Genomic DNA, 19,364 nt, shown 5'->3' with positions numbered 1-19,364 from the left:
TAATCTAAATAATATGTTGGTTATATAAAAAAAAGTTACCATGAACAACAAGTAAAAGATAATAAATAAATTATTATATTTGTATCTTACAACTATGTTGTTTTATTTATGAGCTTATATTCATACCCATACTAGGATACAATCAGTTGTAAAGAAATATATGTCAAAGGGGAGTACTCTCAGCTCAGTTGTGTTTGTCATTCCCCTCTTGCTCCCTGACCTTAGCTGCCCTTTGGAGGGGGTTCCCTTTTCTATGGATGTCTTTCCATGGAGTACAATTGGGTTGGGCAGCAGGGTGTCATGGGATCACCTAATTTGTAATAGTTTCCATTCAACAAAATAGGCCTACCCTTCCAGTCCACTTGAGGGCCTCGTGGTACTCAAGAAGAAGAGTATGGACGGGCTTAAAGACAGTCTACCACTAAATATTTCTGGGGCCATCACTGGGGGGAGAAAAGAGAGGATCAACTTTGACAGGAGTGCCCCACATAGGTTTAAGGGGACTAGCTATATGCAGAATTTTCAAAATAACCTCAAACTATCTAAATAAGTTCCACCAAGTTTCCAATACGCAAATCTACCTTATGTGAATATCCCAAACATTTGGCATGATCCAAACCTTATACCAACCCTTATAGCCCTATGTTCCTGAGCAAAACCCGACATTGAACACGGCTTGTCACCAGAAGGAATATGGACTTTCCAGTGTTATCTTCTTTCCATGAACCTACTTAAGGGTCAGCTTACCTAGGCAATTCATGAAAGTTGACAAACCTCCCTGGGCCTCTTTTCTTTATCTTTTTGTACTTGCTATTATTTGTAAATACAGAATAATTTTATAAACTTCCCCTTTACATTTGTGAGGGATGATTTTAGCTTAAGCTGTTTTCTGGAGTTGTGTACTAGCTGCCATCCAGGCACAATACTAAGAAAGTCAACGAGTGCTTACGGCACAACTGCTCATCCTGGTTTCTCAAGTTTGATTTGATCTGTGGATGCTTACATACAAATGAAGAAATAGTGTCTGAAATGAAAGGGAACTGAAATAGGCTGTCTTTGACTATTATTTGTTAAGTTCTGGTTCAACTTCCCTTACTACACCACAGCAACAGCACCGGTCATAGAAAACTTGCTCTGAAAATCAATTTGTTTCCGATGTCTCCAGATTGTACTGAAATATTGCAGCTGCTGATCATCGAGCATAATGTCCTATGTTCACTTTTCTCTATGCTCGGTAAAACCTTTATTGGTTGTTTGGGATACAGACAAGACCTCCTGGTGACTTCAGTTTAGGAGGAGATTGTGTTGTACACCGATTTCTTCCTAACTCTGGTTCTTGGCCAAGTATTTGGATACTGCGATCAAACTATTTCAACAAAAGCCTGGAAATATGTAGGTTCTGAGTCTAGTCCTGATCACAGGCCTCGCAGTTTAGGGTGGACTGTTCCCATTGCAGCTGGAACAAGGCTGATTTGCATATGGCTGAGTTTTGTCTGAGGTGGCATGGTGAGAAGAAAAAAAAAACACTCAGGGATGCAACCTGAGTAAATAGGAGTGTCTCAGATTAATTCAAGCGATTCACCCATCATTTTTCTTGTATTCCTAATCTTCCAGCTACTCATCTGCTTCCAACATTGCAACGGACCATCTGGCTCGAGAATTTGTTTTCAAGCCTCCCGCATTAGTTCACAGTTTTTGTCTTTTGCCACCCCCTACCAATGTCAGGGACTGACTCCTAACTGGGGAAGACCGTCCTAATCCACACTCAAACAAGATCTGTGATCCAGCTAAGAGGAGGTTGGCATTTTAGGTGGCTGCCAAAAGACTTTCTTACTTTGTAAGTCCTACAATGGTTTTCCTTGTTCAGAATCCTGAGCTTTCTAAACATCCTGCTTTGGAACGGACAACTTCTTTACGTATTTAGGGAGATTCCCTGAAGGTGCATGAAGAGAAATCATCCTTTCCCTAAGTGTTAGAATTGGGGATCTCTGGTTGGCACATGTAGGTACTTGTGACAAGCAGGGACCCTCTCCTCCAGTCAGGGTATGGGGTTACACTCCTAAAATAACCCCTGCTCACCCTCTAGGTAGCTTGGCGCGAGCAGACAAGGCTTATCTCAGAGCGTTATAGGTTAAGCATTTGTGACCACATACAGTAACTCAGTGACAACACCACAAATGAACACCACACTAGATTTATATAAAAAATAGTGATCTTTTATATAAAGACTTAGCACAAGACCAAATAACGACAAAAAGGACATACACAGTTCAAGAATATGCTTTCAGAAAGAGTTCTTAGGTTAGTGACAAAATCATTCACCTTAGCGTCAGTTTTAACCCCCAGTACCTTATGAGGCGATGAAAAGTTCCTAGCGGCACTTCAGCGTTGAAAATCAAGGTGTAGCTTATCCGGTGGAAATGTACTCGCTAAGGCACAATGCGACAAAATTCGGCCCGCTAACGAGCGGGCGACAATTTCACCAGCGGTTATCTTGGTTGGGTCTGCGACGATTTTCGCGGCGATAAAATTACTCACGCTAACGAGTGGTGCGATGATCTTGGCTTGTTCTGCGACGATTTCACACAGCAGCGGCAGGCTCTGCGACAAAGTTCGCAGCAATACAATTCTTCCCGCTAACAGGCGGAGCGTGGATCTTGGCTGGTAGCGATCAAATTCGGTCCGCTAACGAGCAGGGCAATGATTTTCCCAGCGCTGATCGGGCTCAGCGGCAGCAGGCTCTGCGACGATGTCCTCAGCGATAAAATTCTGCACGCTAACAAGCAGTGCAACGGAAATTCTCGCTAAGCCGGCTGTGCGTGAAAAAGTGGAGATATTGGATTTCTTTCTTCTTGGCCAGCTTCCCAACAGCAGGCACAGCTCCCAGAGGCCCCAAAACTGGTTCCAGCACTCTAGGAGGGGCAGAACTCACACAGCAGAGTTCAGGGGGAAGCTGGGGGTGAAGTCCTTTTGTTCCTGGGACTTCTAAACAGGAGGCCAGCTCTACTCAGGCCCTTAGAGATCTTTTTAAGCACAAGTTGAAATAAAGTCTTTGTAGTCTTTCTCCTCTCCTTCAGCAGCAAGGCAACCACTGCAGGCCAATCCCCCAGGTCAGGGACAGCACTCCTCCTTACAGCTTTCCCAGTTCCTTCTCCTCAGGCAGAGGTTCTTCTTGTCAAGCAGGATCTAATTTCTTATTACTTATACCCCTAATTCCTTTGTTCCTCTGGGGTAGAGGGGCCTATGCCCAGTCCAAACCAGTTCCTGAGCACTTTGTTGACATGACTCTGACTTTCTATTCAGAGTGCAGGGCAGAGACATCATCCGCTCCACAGGAGGTGGAGCCAGCATTGTGGTGGCAGAGCACAGCCCTATTCAGAGTCCAGGTGTACTCCTCCCACCCATCTGGATGTAGATCTCTCTATTCACCACCGGGCTGCCCCAGCCTGTCTCCTGGAATTCCCCAGCCCTGTCACTCACAGAAACCAGACAGCACATACACATCCTAGCAGAGGCGAGCTGAAATGGTTAGGCAAGCAAATACCAGCTTTCTAAAAGTGGCATTTGCAAACACGGAATATTAAAATAAACTTTACTAAAAGATGTATTTTATTATTCCGAGTTCAGGCATACTAAACTCGAATTTCTACCATGTTCCCTGGGTCTGTTAGGATCATAGAATGTAACAATTCTAACAGCCCATTCTGGCCTATGGAGAACAGGTAGCCTTACAATAGTGAAAAACGAAATTGGCTGTAATTCACTATTAAGACATGCCACACACATCCGGGCTTGTCCTACCTTATGCTTACAATGCACCCTGCCCTTGGGCCTACCATAGGGGTGACTAATATGAAGTTAAGGAAGGTTTTGCACTTGCCCAGGTCAGCATGACAGTACCAGACTGCATGCAGGTTCTGCAATGGCAGACCTTAGACACATTTTACTAGGCCGCTTCTGTGGGTGGCACATCCAGTGCTGCAAGCCCACCTGCAGCATTTGTATTTACAAGCCCTGGGCACTCCTGGTGCACTTTACTGGGGTCTGACAGTAAACCAAATAAGCCAATCATGGAATCCAACCAACATATACATTTTATATAGGGAGCACTTGCACTATGGCACGGGTTGGCAGTGGCACAGTGCTCTGAGCAGCAAAACACATGAGGCACAGCGACAAACAGTGGAAGGGAGACTCATGCCAAGGTGCAAGGTCTAACACTAAGCAGTGAAGCTATTTTAAGTCAACAATTACACTGTTCCGAGCCACTCAGGAAATACTCTGTTTTAAAAGGTGGGCTATTGGCACAAAACTGTCCGGGTATTCCTCCTATTACAATTATTCACAGTATTGCATTTAAAAGTTCATTTCACACATTTTTTCTTTTACTGAACAATGCCACACGTTCAGATAAACCGCTCATAAATCAGATTTAATTTGCCGTGTTTTCAAAAAAAAAAAAAAAATGGTGGCATCTGCTGCAGTTAATTTTTGTTTTCTAATGCATACTTATTTCAGTTTGTCATTATACTGATTGCTTTGGAATCTTAGACATACAATCTAATAATTCACTCATTACATCAAAGAAGGTGGAGCATATTCAACTACCTTTAAGAAGTCTGTAAAAAGCGAAGGAGTTTCAGACTCTGACCTACGAGTAGAATCCCATTAAAAAAAGGGGGTTGTTTATACCTCGATAGCTCATCCACATGCCAAAGAAGCAGAACCTTAATGAAATGGACTCCTGGTCACCTACAAAATGAGTGGCATCCAGACAGCACTGCCTTCCAAAAGAGAAAGGCACACAGTGTCTTTAAAGGACCAAGGCTGACCAAGATATCCCAGAGGGTACTAACCTGGCACTAGGTTTTTTCACTCTTCAGAGTCACCCAAGACCACTTGTCGCTGCTCATCTTTCATACTTGAATAATAATTATTTTAGTTAGTCTTTTAGCAACATCTCAAAACAGTCTACATCTCTTTGTGCTCTTTTCCATTCACCCGGGTTTTTGTCAGGAATGTCAAATTATTTTCTGCAGGGCTACCATGCCTTCCAAATTTGTGAAGTGCCCCTCATGTCGAACAAAAACACATGTGAGCATTCTTGCACTTTACCGTTCTGATCAGACATTTTGGGGTGATTTTATTTGTGGTACCACTGGATTGATTTTATTTTTATACAAGGGCATTTATTCTGTTTTAACTGGGGGCTTTGAATTTGTGACAGGGGGCTTTGATCTGGCGGGATCGTCGCTCCACCCCAACGTGGCGTATATGCTCTGCATAGTGTTGTATCACTCAATTATTTAGTCTTCGGACCTAACAAGCATGTGCAGTGAAATGAGCCGCTTCATAAATCTCATCTATGTAGCATGCATGCCGGCAGCCCTTACACTGGGGGGGGGAGGGGGGGGGGGGGGTACGCCAAAGGCGAGCACACTAGCACCAGTCGGCAGTGAGAGCACAACTTGTGCCAGTCTTTCTGGTTCTTTCAACATGGAACACATGTATGTTTATTCTGCGTGCGAATTACTTGCACTTAATGTTATCGACCAACAGGGTCTTTCCTTCTTCACCCCCAAAAGGGCCCCGTTTGTTGTCGGTTTTGTAAGTTCTCTAAATTTCCTGCCCTTAGTTCCAATGTTATGTGTCATTCGGAAAAAAAAAATAACTATGTCAATACACCTGCTTCAACTCATGCCCTACACTTACTTATTAAATGTGAATTTACTTGCTAAACAGCTGCCAGATAATTTTGGTTTTATTAATCAACACATACCTAATGTAATGTTCCCATTAGAATCCTGGCTGCATGAATTATCAACCCCTGACACTGCCATGGCTATTCCTGAGGTTTACTCAATGAAAAGTGTTGAACAAATAAATAAGCAGGGAAAAGGGATAGCTATAATTCACAAGATGAATTTGGCTTGCACGCTTATTAATCTCTCATATGTTCTTAGTACTGCATACTTGTGTAAGAAGCTAGCTCTTTTTGTGATCTATCAAGAACCTGATATAAAGTGTAAGGAGTCCAGAGGTTCCCTTATGAGTGGACAGGGGCTCGCTATGCAATACCAAACTGATCTGTAGTGTGGTCGAGGATCCTTAAGCTCAACACAGAGGAGTGCAAGACATTTGAAAATACACACAATGATCAATGAATGACACAAACTACTCAAGAAGGAGATCCACACCAATTTATGAAAATAGCAAGTATCTTTATATATGTTTACGCATCAGAGAAAAATCGTTCAGGCAAGTACGCTTTTAAATATGAACTCTTTTCATTTTAAAAAATGGACACTGCAACTTCTGAAATGTTAGGAAGGAAGGACAAGTTCTGCAATTAGGTATAGTACAGCAACTTACAAGACAAATCTCTAGGAGTTCAGGTGAGTGGCGGGCAAGGTCCAAGGCAGTACCTACAGTCCACCACGAGGGCGCAGGGTGCAAAACAGCAACGTAAGCCTAATAAGTTTCTATGGAGATCGGTCACTATGGAAAGAGGCTGCAGGCTCTGGCTGGTATATCAGTCGGGGTGAACCAACAGGCTTGTGATGCTCTAGGACGTAGGGATACCTGGGGTCCTCTTCTCCACAGCCCTAGGACAACGGATGCAGAGGTGTCGGGTTTCCTTACCGGGAGCAGTCGCAGTCGAGAGGGCATGCGTGTAGAGGCTGCAGGGGATGTTGGGGAGTCCACGAGGGAAGAAACCATGATGGACTCCAGCTCTGGAGGGCTGGGGGACCTTGTTGATACCGGTGGACCACTTCAACTCGGGCCAGAGGCAAGAGGTGTAGTGGTGGTTACAGGTGTCGGGTTTGGGCAGTTCTGGAGGCCTCTGAGTCTTTTTTCCTTTTGGAGTTCCTGCACGATGCAGAGAACAGTTCTGCTTTTCTGCAGGAGGTCTTGGTCTTTATGGAGAGGCAGGCAGTCCTCCCAAGGTTCTGGAGTCAACAGCTGCAGGACTAGTTGACTGGGGTGCAGACAGGCCGGCAGCGTTGGTACCAGGTCTGCTGCTTTTTCTCTCCTCTCTGCTATAGCGGCTGTTTGGTGTCTTCTCTCTTCTTAGGTCATCAGGATCTGCTTCTATGGTGCCAGGGACTCCCCTAAATACAGAATTTAGGGGCATTTGGGCGGTGTAGGGTAGTAGTCAATGGGCTACCGACCCTTGGGGTCCCTACACCCCTGTATGATCACTTCCTGTGAGAAGTGGACATAACCCTGTCCCAGAATTCCTAAGTATGCCATCGCAAAGATGGCTACTCCTGAAAAATCGTGTCCACCTCACAGTAGCCCACCTTAAAGGTGGTACTAGCCTGAAGGTGGCATGCCTACCTGACTAGCTAATTTTCACACCTGTCTAGGTGCTAAGGGATCCTGTAAAAAGGGGCCGGAATCCTCTCCTGTGAGGGGGGAGCCTGATTTGCATTTCAGAGGCGGCAGCCCTTTCAGACTTGCCACCCAAGGAAAGCTAATCAGCAGGTCATCCTGTGGGAGGCGTGTTCCATCCTCTTTCCAGACCGCTTTTTCTCTGGGTCTCCTGAGAGCAGAGGCTCTCGCCCTAGGAGGTCCGAGCAGTGTCTTGGCTGGCAGACACCAGTCATTCAGGACACCAGAGGCTGGCAAGTTTTTAGGGGGCATACTAAATCTCAGAGGAGAAAGCCATCTGCTCCCTGGTTTGTACATGATTTAAGAGTAGAGAAAAGTGACTTTGAATTTCTTGAACAGTAATGGAGTCAAGACTATTCTGGGGCAGCAAAATATATTTAATGCAAGTCCATCATTAAATATCAACAGCTCGATGCCTCCAGGATCAAGAGAGCTAAAAACTCTACTACGGAAGCTTTTTCAATTTTAAACAGTCTTATTTCTCTTAGTGTGTACTCCAACACCACCAAACACTCCCAGGAACTATGAGACAATTTAGCACCATTCTTCCAAGACAAAATTAATAAGCTGTGGTCTAGCTTTTACTCTGTAGTTTCTCTAAATCCCATGACTCCGACTGCTGATACTATTCAAATTCAAACCAATGTTTAGAGCAGTTTACAGTACGGACACTGTGCTCTTAGCAGTAGTTGATGATCTTGGAAGCATCTTGGACCAGGGCGGATCTGTCACTTAATCCTACTCTCTCACACTGCTGCTTCAACATAGTCTCTCATTCAGTACTTATTCAACATCTCATCAATACTGGTGTCTGTGGTCTGGAATTGGGATGGCTTAAATCTTTTTTTGACTGAGAGAACAAATTGTTTATTCTTACTCCAGTTTCGTTAAACAAATTAACATTTTCCTTACAGTGTTCCTCAGACATCCCTCCCTTTGTCCCACTCTATATTATATGTATCACCTGTCTAGCAGCTTTAATTAGATCTTATGGGTTCTGCAGAATGCTCTATACTTACAATAATCACATTATCGTCTCCATGTCGAACAAGTCTGGAGAAATACAGTTGCTTTTCCACCTATATGGTAGCAGCAGAGTGGATGAAATGCATTTGTTTTAAAACTGAATTCTGATAAGAGACCGATCTTGTTTTTTTTAGCCCTAATAGTTAATTTGGTGCTCCAACTGGTGGCCTCCAGAATTGGGTCCTTCTTCCTCCCCACCTCTTGTACCAGGAACCCAGGGTGTGTTATTGGATGCCAGCTTATCCTTCAATCCACAGGTTACAGCGTTAGTTTTTGTGGTCTGTTTGTAAAGCTTTCCTTTAATTTCCCATGTCTATTCGAAAAAATGTTTAACTACTACTCACTTAGACAATGCAAATTCCTTACATCTTGACCTTCCCGTATTTCTCAAACAATTGCATAGTAATTCTGAATGCGGCTGTTTGAGTGATTAACCCATCTTGGAGGAAGGCGGTCAGCCTTTTCCTTCCTACCTTATATTGGTTTCCGATGCAACATAGATGCACCTTTATGGCCGTGTGTTTGCGCTATAGAGCAATTAAATGTGAAGGCTCCATTTACCTTAGAAGAAAGGTTTCTATATATAGGCCTATATGTTGTCTTCGTTCCTCTTGTCAACACCTTTGCATTTTAATGCTATAGGGAGAAGCCATACAGGTGGTCAAATATGTTCTTATATAATGCAAAGAAGTGGAACCTGCTTTCCACGTTGCTCAGACATGCCCCCACTTGTCAGTCTTTCAGGAAAAAAACTTAAGATCTGGCCGTTTAAACTTATATGATTCTTGCCCTGTTCACCGACTTCCTTTAGTGTCAGGGCTCCCTTATTGGAGTAGTAGCCCACGTCATAAGCTTTATTAATTAATTCATTCATATGTGCACTGGGTCTCCTATGGTTTCCTGACTGACGGTCATACTGTGTAGGTGTGTCCAATCTGTCAACAAATGCCTAGGCGGATTTTAAAAGACTGGGAGCATTCTCTATCTCTTGGGCACCTTACCTCAGAGTTTACAGCTGGTAAGCCTCAGCCCAATGTAGTTGCTTCCTCCACCTCAGAGCTATCCCAATGTAGAAGTATGCAATGCCAAGAGAGTGCAATAGGTCATATTCTATGATGAGGTGATGTCACTACCAACAAGTGTGATGTTTATAAGGAACAACTCCTCTTCAATGTCAAGATGCTTGAGGCTGAAGCATGTTACATCATGAGAGTCAACATTAAGCTGGCCCTTTCAGTAACGGAATGCTTTACAGAGAAGTATCTTTCATTTGGCAGGGTCAAAATAAATAGTGAAGGTAGAGGAGAATGGTTCCACAGTTCCACCAGAAAAACCTGAAGGGGAAGACTACATCTTGCTAGAAACTTTTGATAAAAAATAAGGAATATGCTACTTACCAGTATGCATCTGTTCTTGGCATGTAGAGCTGCAGAGTTGTACACTTAGCATAGATCGCCATCTGGTGTTGGGCCCGGATGTTTGCAGTTTGTTTTTCTTCTTGGACAGTCTTTGGAAGTCACGAGTTTGGTGACTCCTCCTTCGGTCCGTACTGCGCATGGGCTTCGGCTCCATCCTCAGATTGTTTTTCGCCAACAGGGAAATGATGGAGCGTAGTAATAACAGTGAGAAACCCATGTGTTATATCTAAAAAAGATGTAATGGAACGGATACAGGTAGCCGGGGAGGCGGGTGGGCGTGTACAACTCTGCAGCTCTACATGCCAAGAACAGATGCATACTGGTAAGTAGCATATTCCGTTCGAGGCATATGAGCTGCAGATTGTACACTTAGCATAGATTATATAGCAGTACCCAACCTTAGCGGCGACCACCGGTATCCGTTGCAGCTGTTTGAAAAAGTGTCTTTAGTACAGCCTGGCCCACCCTAGCTTGCTGCTTGGAATGCACATCTACACAATAGTGTTTTGTGAAGGTGTGCGGTGTAGACCATGTGGCTGCTTTGCAGATGTCATCTAAGGGTATATTCCCTAGAAAAGCCATAGAAGCCCCTAACTTTCTTGTAGAGTGGGCTTTCGGAGGAACAGATAATGTTCTCTTTGCCTTTTGATAGCAAATTTGTATGCATTTTACAATCCACCTAGCTATCCCTGATTTAGAAATGGGGTTGCCTTTATGTGGTGGAGAGAAGGAAACGAACAATTGTTTAGTCTTCCTGAAGGGTTGCGTTCTTTGTATGTAGTATAGCAACGCCCTTTTCACATCAAGTGTGTGTAAGGCCCTTTCTGCAACAGATTGGGGTTGCGAAAAGAAGACAGGTAATTCCACTGATTGATTGAGGTGGAAGGGGGAAATGACTTTGGGCAGAAACTTCGGATTTGTGCGAAGTATGACCTTGCTGTGATGCATTTGTATGTAGGGTTCCTGTATGGTGAACGCTTGTATTTCACCAACCCTTCTAAGGGAAGTGATAGCTACGAGGAAAGCTGTTTTCCAGGTGAGAAACTGTAGCTCACATTTGTGCATTGGTTCGAAGGGCGGACCCATTAGTCGTGTAAGAACTAAATTTAGATTCCATACAGGGGAAGGTGGTGCCCTGTGAGGAATTACTCGTTTAAGGCCTTCCATGAAGGCTTTAATAGCGGGCACTCTGAAGAGTGATAAATGCTGTCTGTTTTGTAGATAAGCAGCGATCGCTGCTAGGTGTAGGCGTATGGATGAATATGCCAGGTTACACCTGTGAAGATGGAGCAGATAGCATATGATGTGCTGTATGGATGCATCTAGAGGGTTGATTGTATTGTTACGGCAGTAAATTACAAATCTTTTCCACTTTGCGGCATAGCATGCTCTAGTGGTAGGACGTCTGGCTTCCATGATGATGTTCATGCAATCAGGGGGAAGGTTAAGGTATCCGAATTCTAGGATTTCAGGAGCCAGATCGCCAGGTTGAGCGGAGCTGGGTCCGGGTGCCTGATTTCTCCATGGTTCTGGGTTAGGAGGCATGGGGATAGATGCAGTTTTTGATGTGGTACCACTGATAGTTGTAGTAGCGTGGTGTACCACGGCTGCCTGGCCCACGTAGGAGCTACCAGAATGAGTGTGAGGGAGTGCTGTTGTAGCTTCCTGACCACTAATGGAATTAGTGGGAGAGGTGGAAAGGCGTATGCAAATCTGCCTGACCAGTTCATCCATATCGCATTGCCCTTGGACAATGGGTGTGGGTATCTGGCGGCGAAGCTTGGGCATTTCTTGTTTTCGTGGGTGGCGAAGAGGTCTATCTGAGGATGCCCCCACTGTTGGAAGAATGGGTGAAGAACTTGTGGATGCAGTTCCCATTCGTGTAGTTGTTGTGTTTGTCTGCTGAGCAGATCTGCCATGGTGTTTTGTACGCCTGGAACGTGCTGTGCCAGGAGAAAGATGTTTTGGGGAATTGCCCATCTCCATATGCTCTGGGCTAAGCGGGAGAGCTGGGGAGAGTGTCCCCCCCCCTGTTTTTGGATATAATACATCGCAGTCATATCGTCTGTGCGAATGAGGACTGCTTTGCCCGAAATCTGTTTTTGGAAAGATTTTAGGGCTAGAAAGATCGCCAAGAGCTCCAGATGGTTGATGTGGAGCGATTTTTGCTGTGGCGTCCATAGACCTTGCATGGTGAGGTGTAGGAGGTGCGCTCCCCAGCCGGAGAGCGATGCGTCCGCTGTTAGAATCACCTGAGGAACCGGGTCCAGGAACGGCCGCCCTTTGGAAAGGTTTGTGGTGTTCCACCACTGCAGAGAGTGATGTGTGCGGCCGTCCACCAACACCAGATCCGTCAGCTGACCCTGGGCCTGGTTCCACTGTTGTGCTAGGCACTCTTGAAGTGGACGCATGTGGAGTCTTGCATGGGGCACTATGAAGATGCAAGACGCCATCATTCCTATGAGCTTCATAAACACTCTTGCTGGAAGAGAGTGTTGAGGAAGGAATGTTTTGCGTAAGGCTTGAATGCTTGTGATTCTGGCTGAGTTTGGATAGGCAATACCCTTGGAGGTGTCTATAGTGGCCCCGAGATATTGCTTTGTGTGAGATGGTATGAGGTGGGACTTTTGGTAGTTCACCGTGAAGCCTAGCTGGTGGAGCAGTTGGATGGTGCTGTTTGTATGTTGCACACATTGGTCGTAGGACGCGGCTTTTATCAGCCAGTCGTCTAGGTAAGGGAAGACGTGAATATGTTGACGTCTGAGGTGTGCTGCTACTACTGCTAGGCATTTGGTAAACACCCGTGGTGCGGTGGTGACCCCGAAGGGGAGAACCGTGAATTGGTAATGTTGCCCGTCCACCACGAACCTGAGGTATTTCCTGTGAGAGGGGTGTATTGGAATGTGAAAGTATGCGTCTTTCAGATCCAAGGTTGTGAGAAAGTCTCCCTGGCAGAGGAGTGGGAGGACTTGCTGTAGGGTGACCATGTGAAAATGGTCTGAATGTATGTAGGCATTTAGAGGCCGGAGGTCGAGAATGGGTCTGAGGGTCCCGTCTTTCTTTGGTATTAAGAAATATAGGGAGTAGACCCCTAGATTTTGTTGATTGACGGGGACCTGCTCTATAGCGTGTTTTTGGAGGAGTGAGAGTACCTCTTGTTTGAGCAGTGTGGAATGTTCTTGAGACATTGGACGGTGCCTTGGTGGGATATTGGGTGGGGTAGATGTTAGTTCGAGACAGTACCCTGACCGAATGATTTGGGTCACCCATTTGTCTGATGTTATGGACTCCCATGTGTGGATAAAGTCTTGTAGTCTGCCCCCGACCGGAGTGGGATGGTCTGGGGGGAGCGGAGGGGAGTCATTGTGCGGGTATGGTGGCAGAACGGGTGTTGTTGGTTTTGCCCCTGCCCTTATTGTTGTTGCCTCTGTAACCACCCCTTTGATTGCCCTTTGAAAAGGTATTTTGAGGAGGGGACTTGTAGGAGGTAGAGGCGTTATCGGTGGAGGAGCCTCTGCCTGTGCCACGAAAGGACGAGCGTCGAAAAGAACGTTTAGAGGCTTGTGTTTGGAGTGCCCCCATAGACTTTGCTGTGTCTGTGTCCTTTTTCATCTTTTCCAGCGCTTCGTCTACCTTTGGCCCAAAGAGAGTTTGCTGGTCAAAGGGGTGATTGAGTATGGACGCCTGGACTTCAGGCTTGAACCCTGAGATCCTGAGCCAGGCATGGCGACGAAGCAGGACACTTGTATTTATGGCTCTAGAAGCAGTGTCGGCTGCATCGAGGGCACACTTAATGGAGGTGTTTGTAATTAGTTTACCCTCCTGTATTAGGTCATGAGCCTTGCGCTTGTGTTTTTCTGGAAGGTGCTGCATAAGAGCCTCTAGTTCGTCATAGTGTGCTCTGTCATATCGCGCAAGCAGTGCTTGTGTGTTTGCAATGCGCCATATGTTTGCAGCTTGGGAGGCGGTGCGTTTACCAGACGCGTCCAGGAGTTTAGATTCCTTGTCTGGCGGTGGGGCTTCTCCTGAGGATTGGGAGTTAGCCCGCTTTCTAGCTGTGGAGACAACTAGGGAATTTAGGGGAGCAGGGCCCTTAATGTATGCAGGGTCTGTGGGTGCCGCTTTGTACTTCTTCTCTATTCTAGGGTTCAGTACTCTGGCCCTGACAGGGTCTTTGAACACCTCTGTAGCGTGCTTGGTGACACCCTTAAGCATGGGTAAAATAGAAGTGGATTTGTCTTGTATGTCAAATGTGTCCAGTAGGAAGTCTTCTTCCACTGGTTCACTGTGCATATCCACCCCATGGTAGTGTGCTGCTCTCTGCACTAAATGATGAAACCCTAAGGAGTCCTCTGGAGGAGACGGCCTGGATGGGTATAGGTCGTCCTGAGGTATATCTGGTATATCAGGGTTATTGTAATCCTCCCATGGGTCTGGGGTCCCTGGTGGAGTGGGATCCATTGGGACGTCCGCCGGGTAATTGTCTGGGTCCCCATCATCCGGATCTGGGGATGGGGCCGGATCGTAGTGAGGTGGAGGTGGCGGGGACCTGGGAGGGGGAGGGGGTGGAGGTGGTGGAGGAGGTAGGGGAGGAGGTAGTGGGGAGGGCACTCTGAGGGGAGAAGTAGCAGAGTCCTTCCTTTTGGGTGGTGGAGGAGGAGCCGGAGTATCAAGGCGTCTTTTCTTGATAATTAAAGTCAATAGTCCAGTCTTTGGATCTTTGGACAGAGTCTTTTGTAGAGGGTCTGGTGTAAACAGAGCCAGTGGCGTCGAATCGTCCGTCGGCACCGGTGATTTCGGAGCCGAGGGCTTCGATGGTTTGTGTGTGCCATGCTTTTTTGGGGCCTCCTGTTTTTTCGGCGTCGAAGGAGTTTTCGGCGTAGGAGCGTCGGTGCCGACAGATTTATGTTTGTGTTTGGTCGGCACCGAGAGTCCAGGCTTCGGCACCGGTGGCTTTGGAGTCGAGCTGGATATTGCTTTCTTCGGTGCCGGATGCTGTTTTTCGGCACCGGGCGTCGGCTGGCTCGATCCCGAGCTGCCGTGAGACTTTGGATGCTTCGACACCGAGCCCGAAGGTGGGGTGATCGAAGCTTTGGTCTTGGTTTTGCCCAGGCCAGCAGGCGAGGGAGTAACCTGAGTCTCTTTGGTTTTGGGCACGGGGGTGGGAGGGGGCACAGTACTCACGGCCCGCTGCGCCGGTGTGATGTCCTCCACGTCGGAGTCGTCGGCTTCGGAAGCGCTGACGACGTCTTCTTCCTGCTCGGTGTGTGTTTGCCCCGAAGCTTCGGCGCCGTCTCCGAAGATGTCCGGTGGAGCTGCAGACGATGAGTGCGCCATGGTGCGTCGAGCTTTTCGATCCCGGATGGTTTTCTTCGATCGAAAAGACTTACAGGCGGGGCAGTCTCTGGCCTCGTGTTCTGGAGAGAGGCAAAGATTACACACCTGATGGAGGTCGGTGTGGGGAAATTTAGACCCACATTTTGGGCACTTTTTGAACGGAGTCCTTTCCATCGGCCGGGACCGGAGTCGAGGAGGGCCCGAAGGCCGGTGCCGATGTACGGGATGGAGAAAAGTGCCGCTTCGAGAGATGAAGATGATGATGATGAAGAAACTCGAACATACGAGGATTTTCCGTCGAGGCTGGAACCGTAGAAGTTCGAAGCCGGAGCACGAAGTATCACATCCGAGCCCGATGGCGGAAAAAAACAATCTGAGGATGGAGCCGAAGCCCATGCGCAGTACGGACCGAAGGAGGAGTCACCAAACTCGTGACTTCCAAAGACTGTCCAAGAAGAATAACAAACTGCAAACATCCGGGCCCAACACCAGATGGCGATCTATGCTAAGTGTACAATCTGCAGCTCATATGCCTCGAACACATACTTCCTCTAGGAAAGTCTGCAGAGTAAAGAACTGCTCCAAATCTACAGAAACTTACAGAAACTCATACGATATGCAAACTCCAACATGTGGCATGTAATGTCCATGCTAGAGAATAGCAGCAGCATTCCCCATTTTAAGAGTGTGTCCTGGGAACATGCAGTCAGTTCTGTAGCGTGAGATCACAGAAAGATACAATAGCAGAAGGCAGTGTTCAGGTCTGGCATCACTGTATTTCTGATCCCTTCACTGGACATCACAAGATGCTCTCTTCTGAGTTCACCAACCTTTTCCTACATCTGAAAGCTGGAGTTTCAGTAATTTGTATAGCATAGACAAAATAAAGGCTCTCCTCCATCCATCAGTCTGCAGTCATTTCATCCCACTTCAGAAAACAAAGTTTCTTCCCCAGATCTTGGTGCTGCTATTTGGAGTGAAGGGGATTTATGTAAATTTAGATCAGGTTGGGCTTCTAGCGAAGACAGCACTTTATGATCTAGGATGAGCCAGAGCATAGACTGGAGGAGAGTTCAATTCCGGGCCTGAGAATGTAAGTATTGACAGAGGTCTTGGAAGGCTTTATATATATCCCTTAAAGTAATCTGTGTTTCACCCTTCGGGTCAGTTATCTGGAGTGTACTTTCCCTCTCAGTCTCCCTTCGCAGTAACTAGGCTAGCATTTTTCCTGCCTTGTGCCCCTTTCTGTGAAGCTTCTGATAAGATGTGAATGAATATTTATAATTCTGGTATACAATTCCACCAGTTTAAATTTCTGTTACTGAACTAATGTGAGACTTCACGCTCCAAACCAGCAATTATGGACCATCTCAGTGACGTGCTTCTGCAGTTTTCCACCCAATCTACATATTTTACCAATGGAAACTTCCTGTATTACAACTTTCAGTACCTCCCATTCATTGGTTCTTGTTGGGGCCTTAGCCCCGTTAGAATGCAAGTAATACTTAAACATGTCTAGGTACGCGGTTCTAAACACTTAGTTTTATCATAGGTCAGGTGTGAGTATCCGAGTGGGGTTGCAAGGTTAACGTTTAGTGGCACTACCAGTCAACACCAATGGGGAGTGATCGGAGAGTCTTCTCTCCACGTAGTCTATAACCAAACAACCTTTGTATAATTTGTGGCTACGGAAGAAGTAGTCTAGCCTAATATCGGATCATGTTCGGGTGGAAGGGGGATAGAAGTAGCATACATGGTCGTTAGGGTGCAACATTCTCTGGGCATCTACAAATCTAAATTGCCTGTGACCTTTGTGAGCGGTTTAGTGAGACTAACAATCTGAGGATGGAGTTGATGCCCATGCGCACTGTAGTCCAAGGGAGGAGTCACCTATCTCGTGACCAAAAGACTTCTTCCGATGACAATAACACCTGCAAGCATCCGAGCCCAACACCAGATGGCGATCTTATCCGAATCCGAAGTGTGTGGCTCTGCAGCTTTACATGCCAAGAACAGATGCATACTGGTAAGTAGCATATTCCTTTCCAAGAGCTAGGACAATTGCAATCTCACAGTTGTAATTGTCCTAGCATAGGGGTTCCCAGATGGACTCCACCAGCTCTAGCATTTTTGAGGGTGGAGCGGGGGGGGGGGGGGGGGGGGGGGGAGGGGAGGGGGGGACTCTTGCCCGATATGTGCGGGGCATACAAATTAAGGTCAAATAGGTTTTGTTTTAATGACCCACACCCCAACACATCTCCTCTTAGATCTTGCTGAACGGGATGTTGGCAACTAACTGAATCAGCAGCACCCCTGAGCAGAACAAGTAAGGTGAGCAATACATTCCTCCATTTTGCAGACATTTGTGTGTGCTCTAGTACTGTATTGTAAATTTCTTGTTTCCATGTCGTCTTTCGGTTTTGCCACCTTAGGATTGACAGCACTCTAAGGCTTTGGGTGTAATCATGCAGTACTCAGATATTCCGTGCAATCACCTCCACTGAACTGGACATCACGAGTGTCTCAGTCAATTTCAACTTCATCTCCCTCTGGTTTCCCTGTCTCTTTGTCCTCTTAACGTGGTGTTCTGTGAGCGACGCTGCCATTGGAAATTTCTGCAACACATATCCTAAACTCTTATCTTACGCTTGAATATAAAACATCTCAAATTACTTCATCTCAATGGTACATCCAACATAGGAGCCAAGGACCTGCTATTAGCGTGAGGAAAACTATTCCAAAATGGTCGCTGGGGTCGGTACTTTAGCAGTTGTCAAGACACCACAGAAGGTTTGCAATAAAACGGCGTTTATGGACTAAATAAATACTACTTTATTAACTACTAGCCCTTGTTCCTCTCCTTTTCTTCGAGGGAGTATTGAAGAAAGCAGGACTGATGTCTTAAAAACTAAGGACCATCCAGACAGAAAGGGGACAGTCATCTCAGAATTAATGTCTCCAACATAACCTCATTAAGGATCTTACCTCGAGACGACATGCAGGATAGTGAAGAGGACGGCGAGAGGTCCGACTGCCACAAGAAACCAGGGGAAGACTGAAGAGATGACGCCCAAGCAGAAGAACACTAGGATAACGTTCTGGATAAACATTTCTGCCTGGAACGGGAGGCGCATATCCACTGTAAAGAACAAAAAGAGAAAACGTATCTAATTGAGAGTTCCTGGATGCATATGAAAGAACAGATCTGTAGTCACATCTGGTCTACAACAAAGAGCACAAGTCAAAGACTAAACGAGAAAAAGCAAGGGAAAGCACACAAGTCACATTAATGTGAATGAAAAGCACGGCACAATGAAAACAGGAGGACATATTTCACTGGAAGTAGTTTTTTCCAGTTTCCTAAGCTCATGTTCAGCCACACCTGAATCATAGGCAGAGATTTTCAAAGAGTTGTTGCAAACCATTTGCTCATGAACCCGCTGAAACATGTGCCAGAATTTACAGCGTAAAGAACACATTAAATACATTGCAATTTGTCTTCCATTATGTCTGCTTCTGTAATTAGGGTGTAATAGTATTACTGCAGTGTTACAGATATGGGGGTACCACATGCTCCAATACGAGAGATACCCATGATACTGGTAGTACTGAAAGGTGTTATTACCAATGGATCACAAATTATCCTAAACAGGCTTCCTAAGGAATGAGGAATAACAGATAAACAATGTCATCGCACAACATTCCATATTTCTAGGCTCTTTACCGGAGGATTGAACAGGAAGATTTGTTCCAGAACACCAATGAGGTGGTTCTGCAAGTGTCATTACCGCACGTCTCTGAATAATGATTCAGGCTGACTAGAAGTATAAGTGCACAGGCCCTTGTATCCCTATCTGTGGTGAAAAGCCACCAGCATTCTCGGCTAAAACACTGAAAATGTGATGCTCACTTATAACTGGAGAGGTTCATTAATCCCCTCCCCTCCCCTCCCTCCTCCCCGCCGGTGTCTTACAATGCTATATATGACATTTTAAGCAAGTTCTGAGTGGCTGGGAGATCACAGGAGTGCAAGCGGTGTCCTCTATATCACGTTCTGTTCTACAAGCAATAAAAATATTATTTCCTCCTGCTGCACAACCCAGAAAAGGCCATTTTCCAGGCGTTTTGCTGTAATTCATTGCTCTTACTAAGACTGCTGCCTTACCCCATTAGGGATGCACTGGCCCT

At 46.0% G+C, this 19,364-nt stretch overlaps 1 protein-coding gene across 5 annotated transcripts in view; it reads right to left on the bottom strand.

Moving 5' to 3' along the window:
• The window catches only part of ABCC5 (ATP binding cassette subfamily C member 5), a 343,171-nt gene that overhangs the window by 44,090 nt on the left and 279,717 nt on the right, over positions 1-19,364 (bottom strand). For all 5 annotated transcript variants that reach the window (XM_085635623.1, XM_085635619.1, XM_085635620.1 and 2 more), the window contains one exon: positions 18,162-18,315. In XM_085635623.1, the coding sequence (XP_085491749.1) occupies positions 18,162-18,315 (154 nt within the window). The remainder of the gene's footprint in view (positions 1-18,161; positions 18,316-19,364) is intronic.

This window comes from Triturus cristatus, chromosome 11 (genome assembly GCF_964204655.1).
Source record: "Triturus cristatus chromosome 11, aTriCri1.1, whole genome shotgun sequence".
Lineage (NCBI taxonomy): Eukaryota > Metazoa > Chordata > Amphibia > Caudata > Salamandridae > Triturus > Triturus cristatus.
The sequence above is the reverse complement of the archived record's forward strand: the minus strand, read 5'-3'. Positions and strand labels throughout refer to the sequence as shown.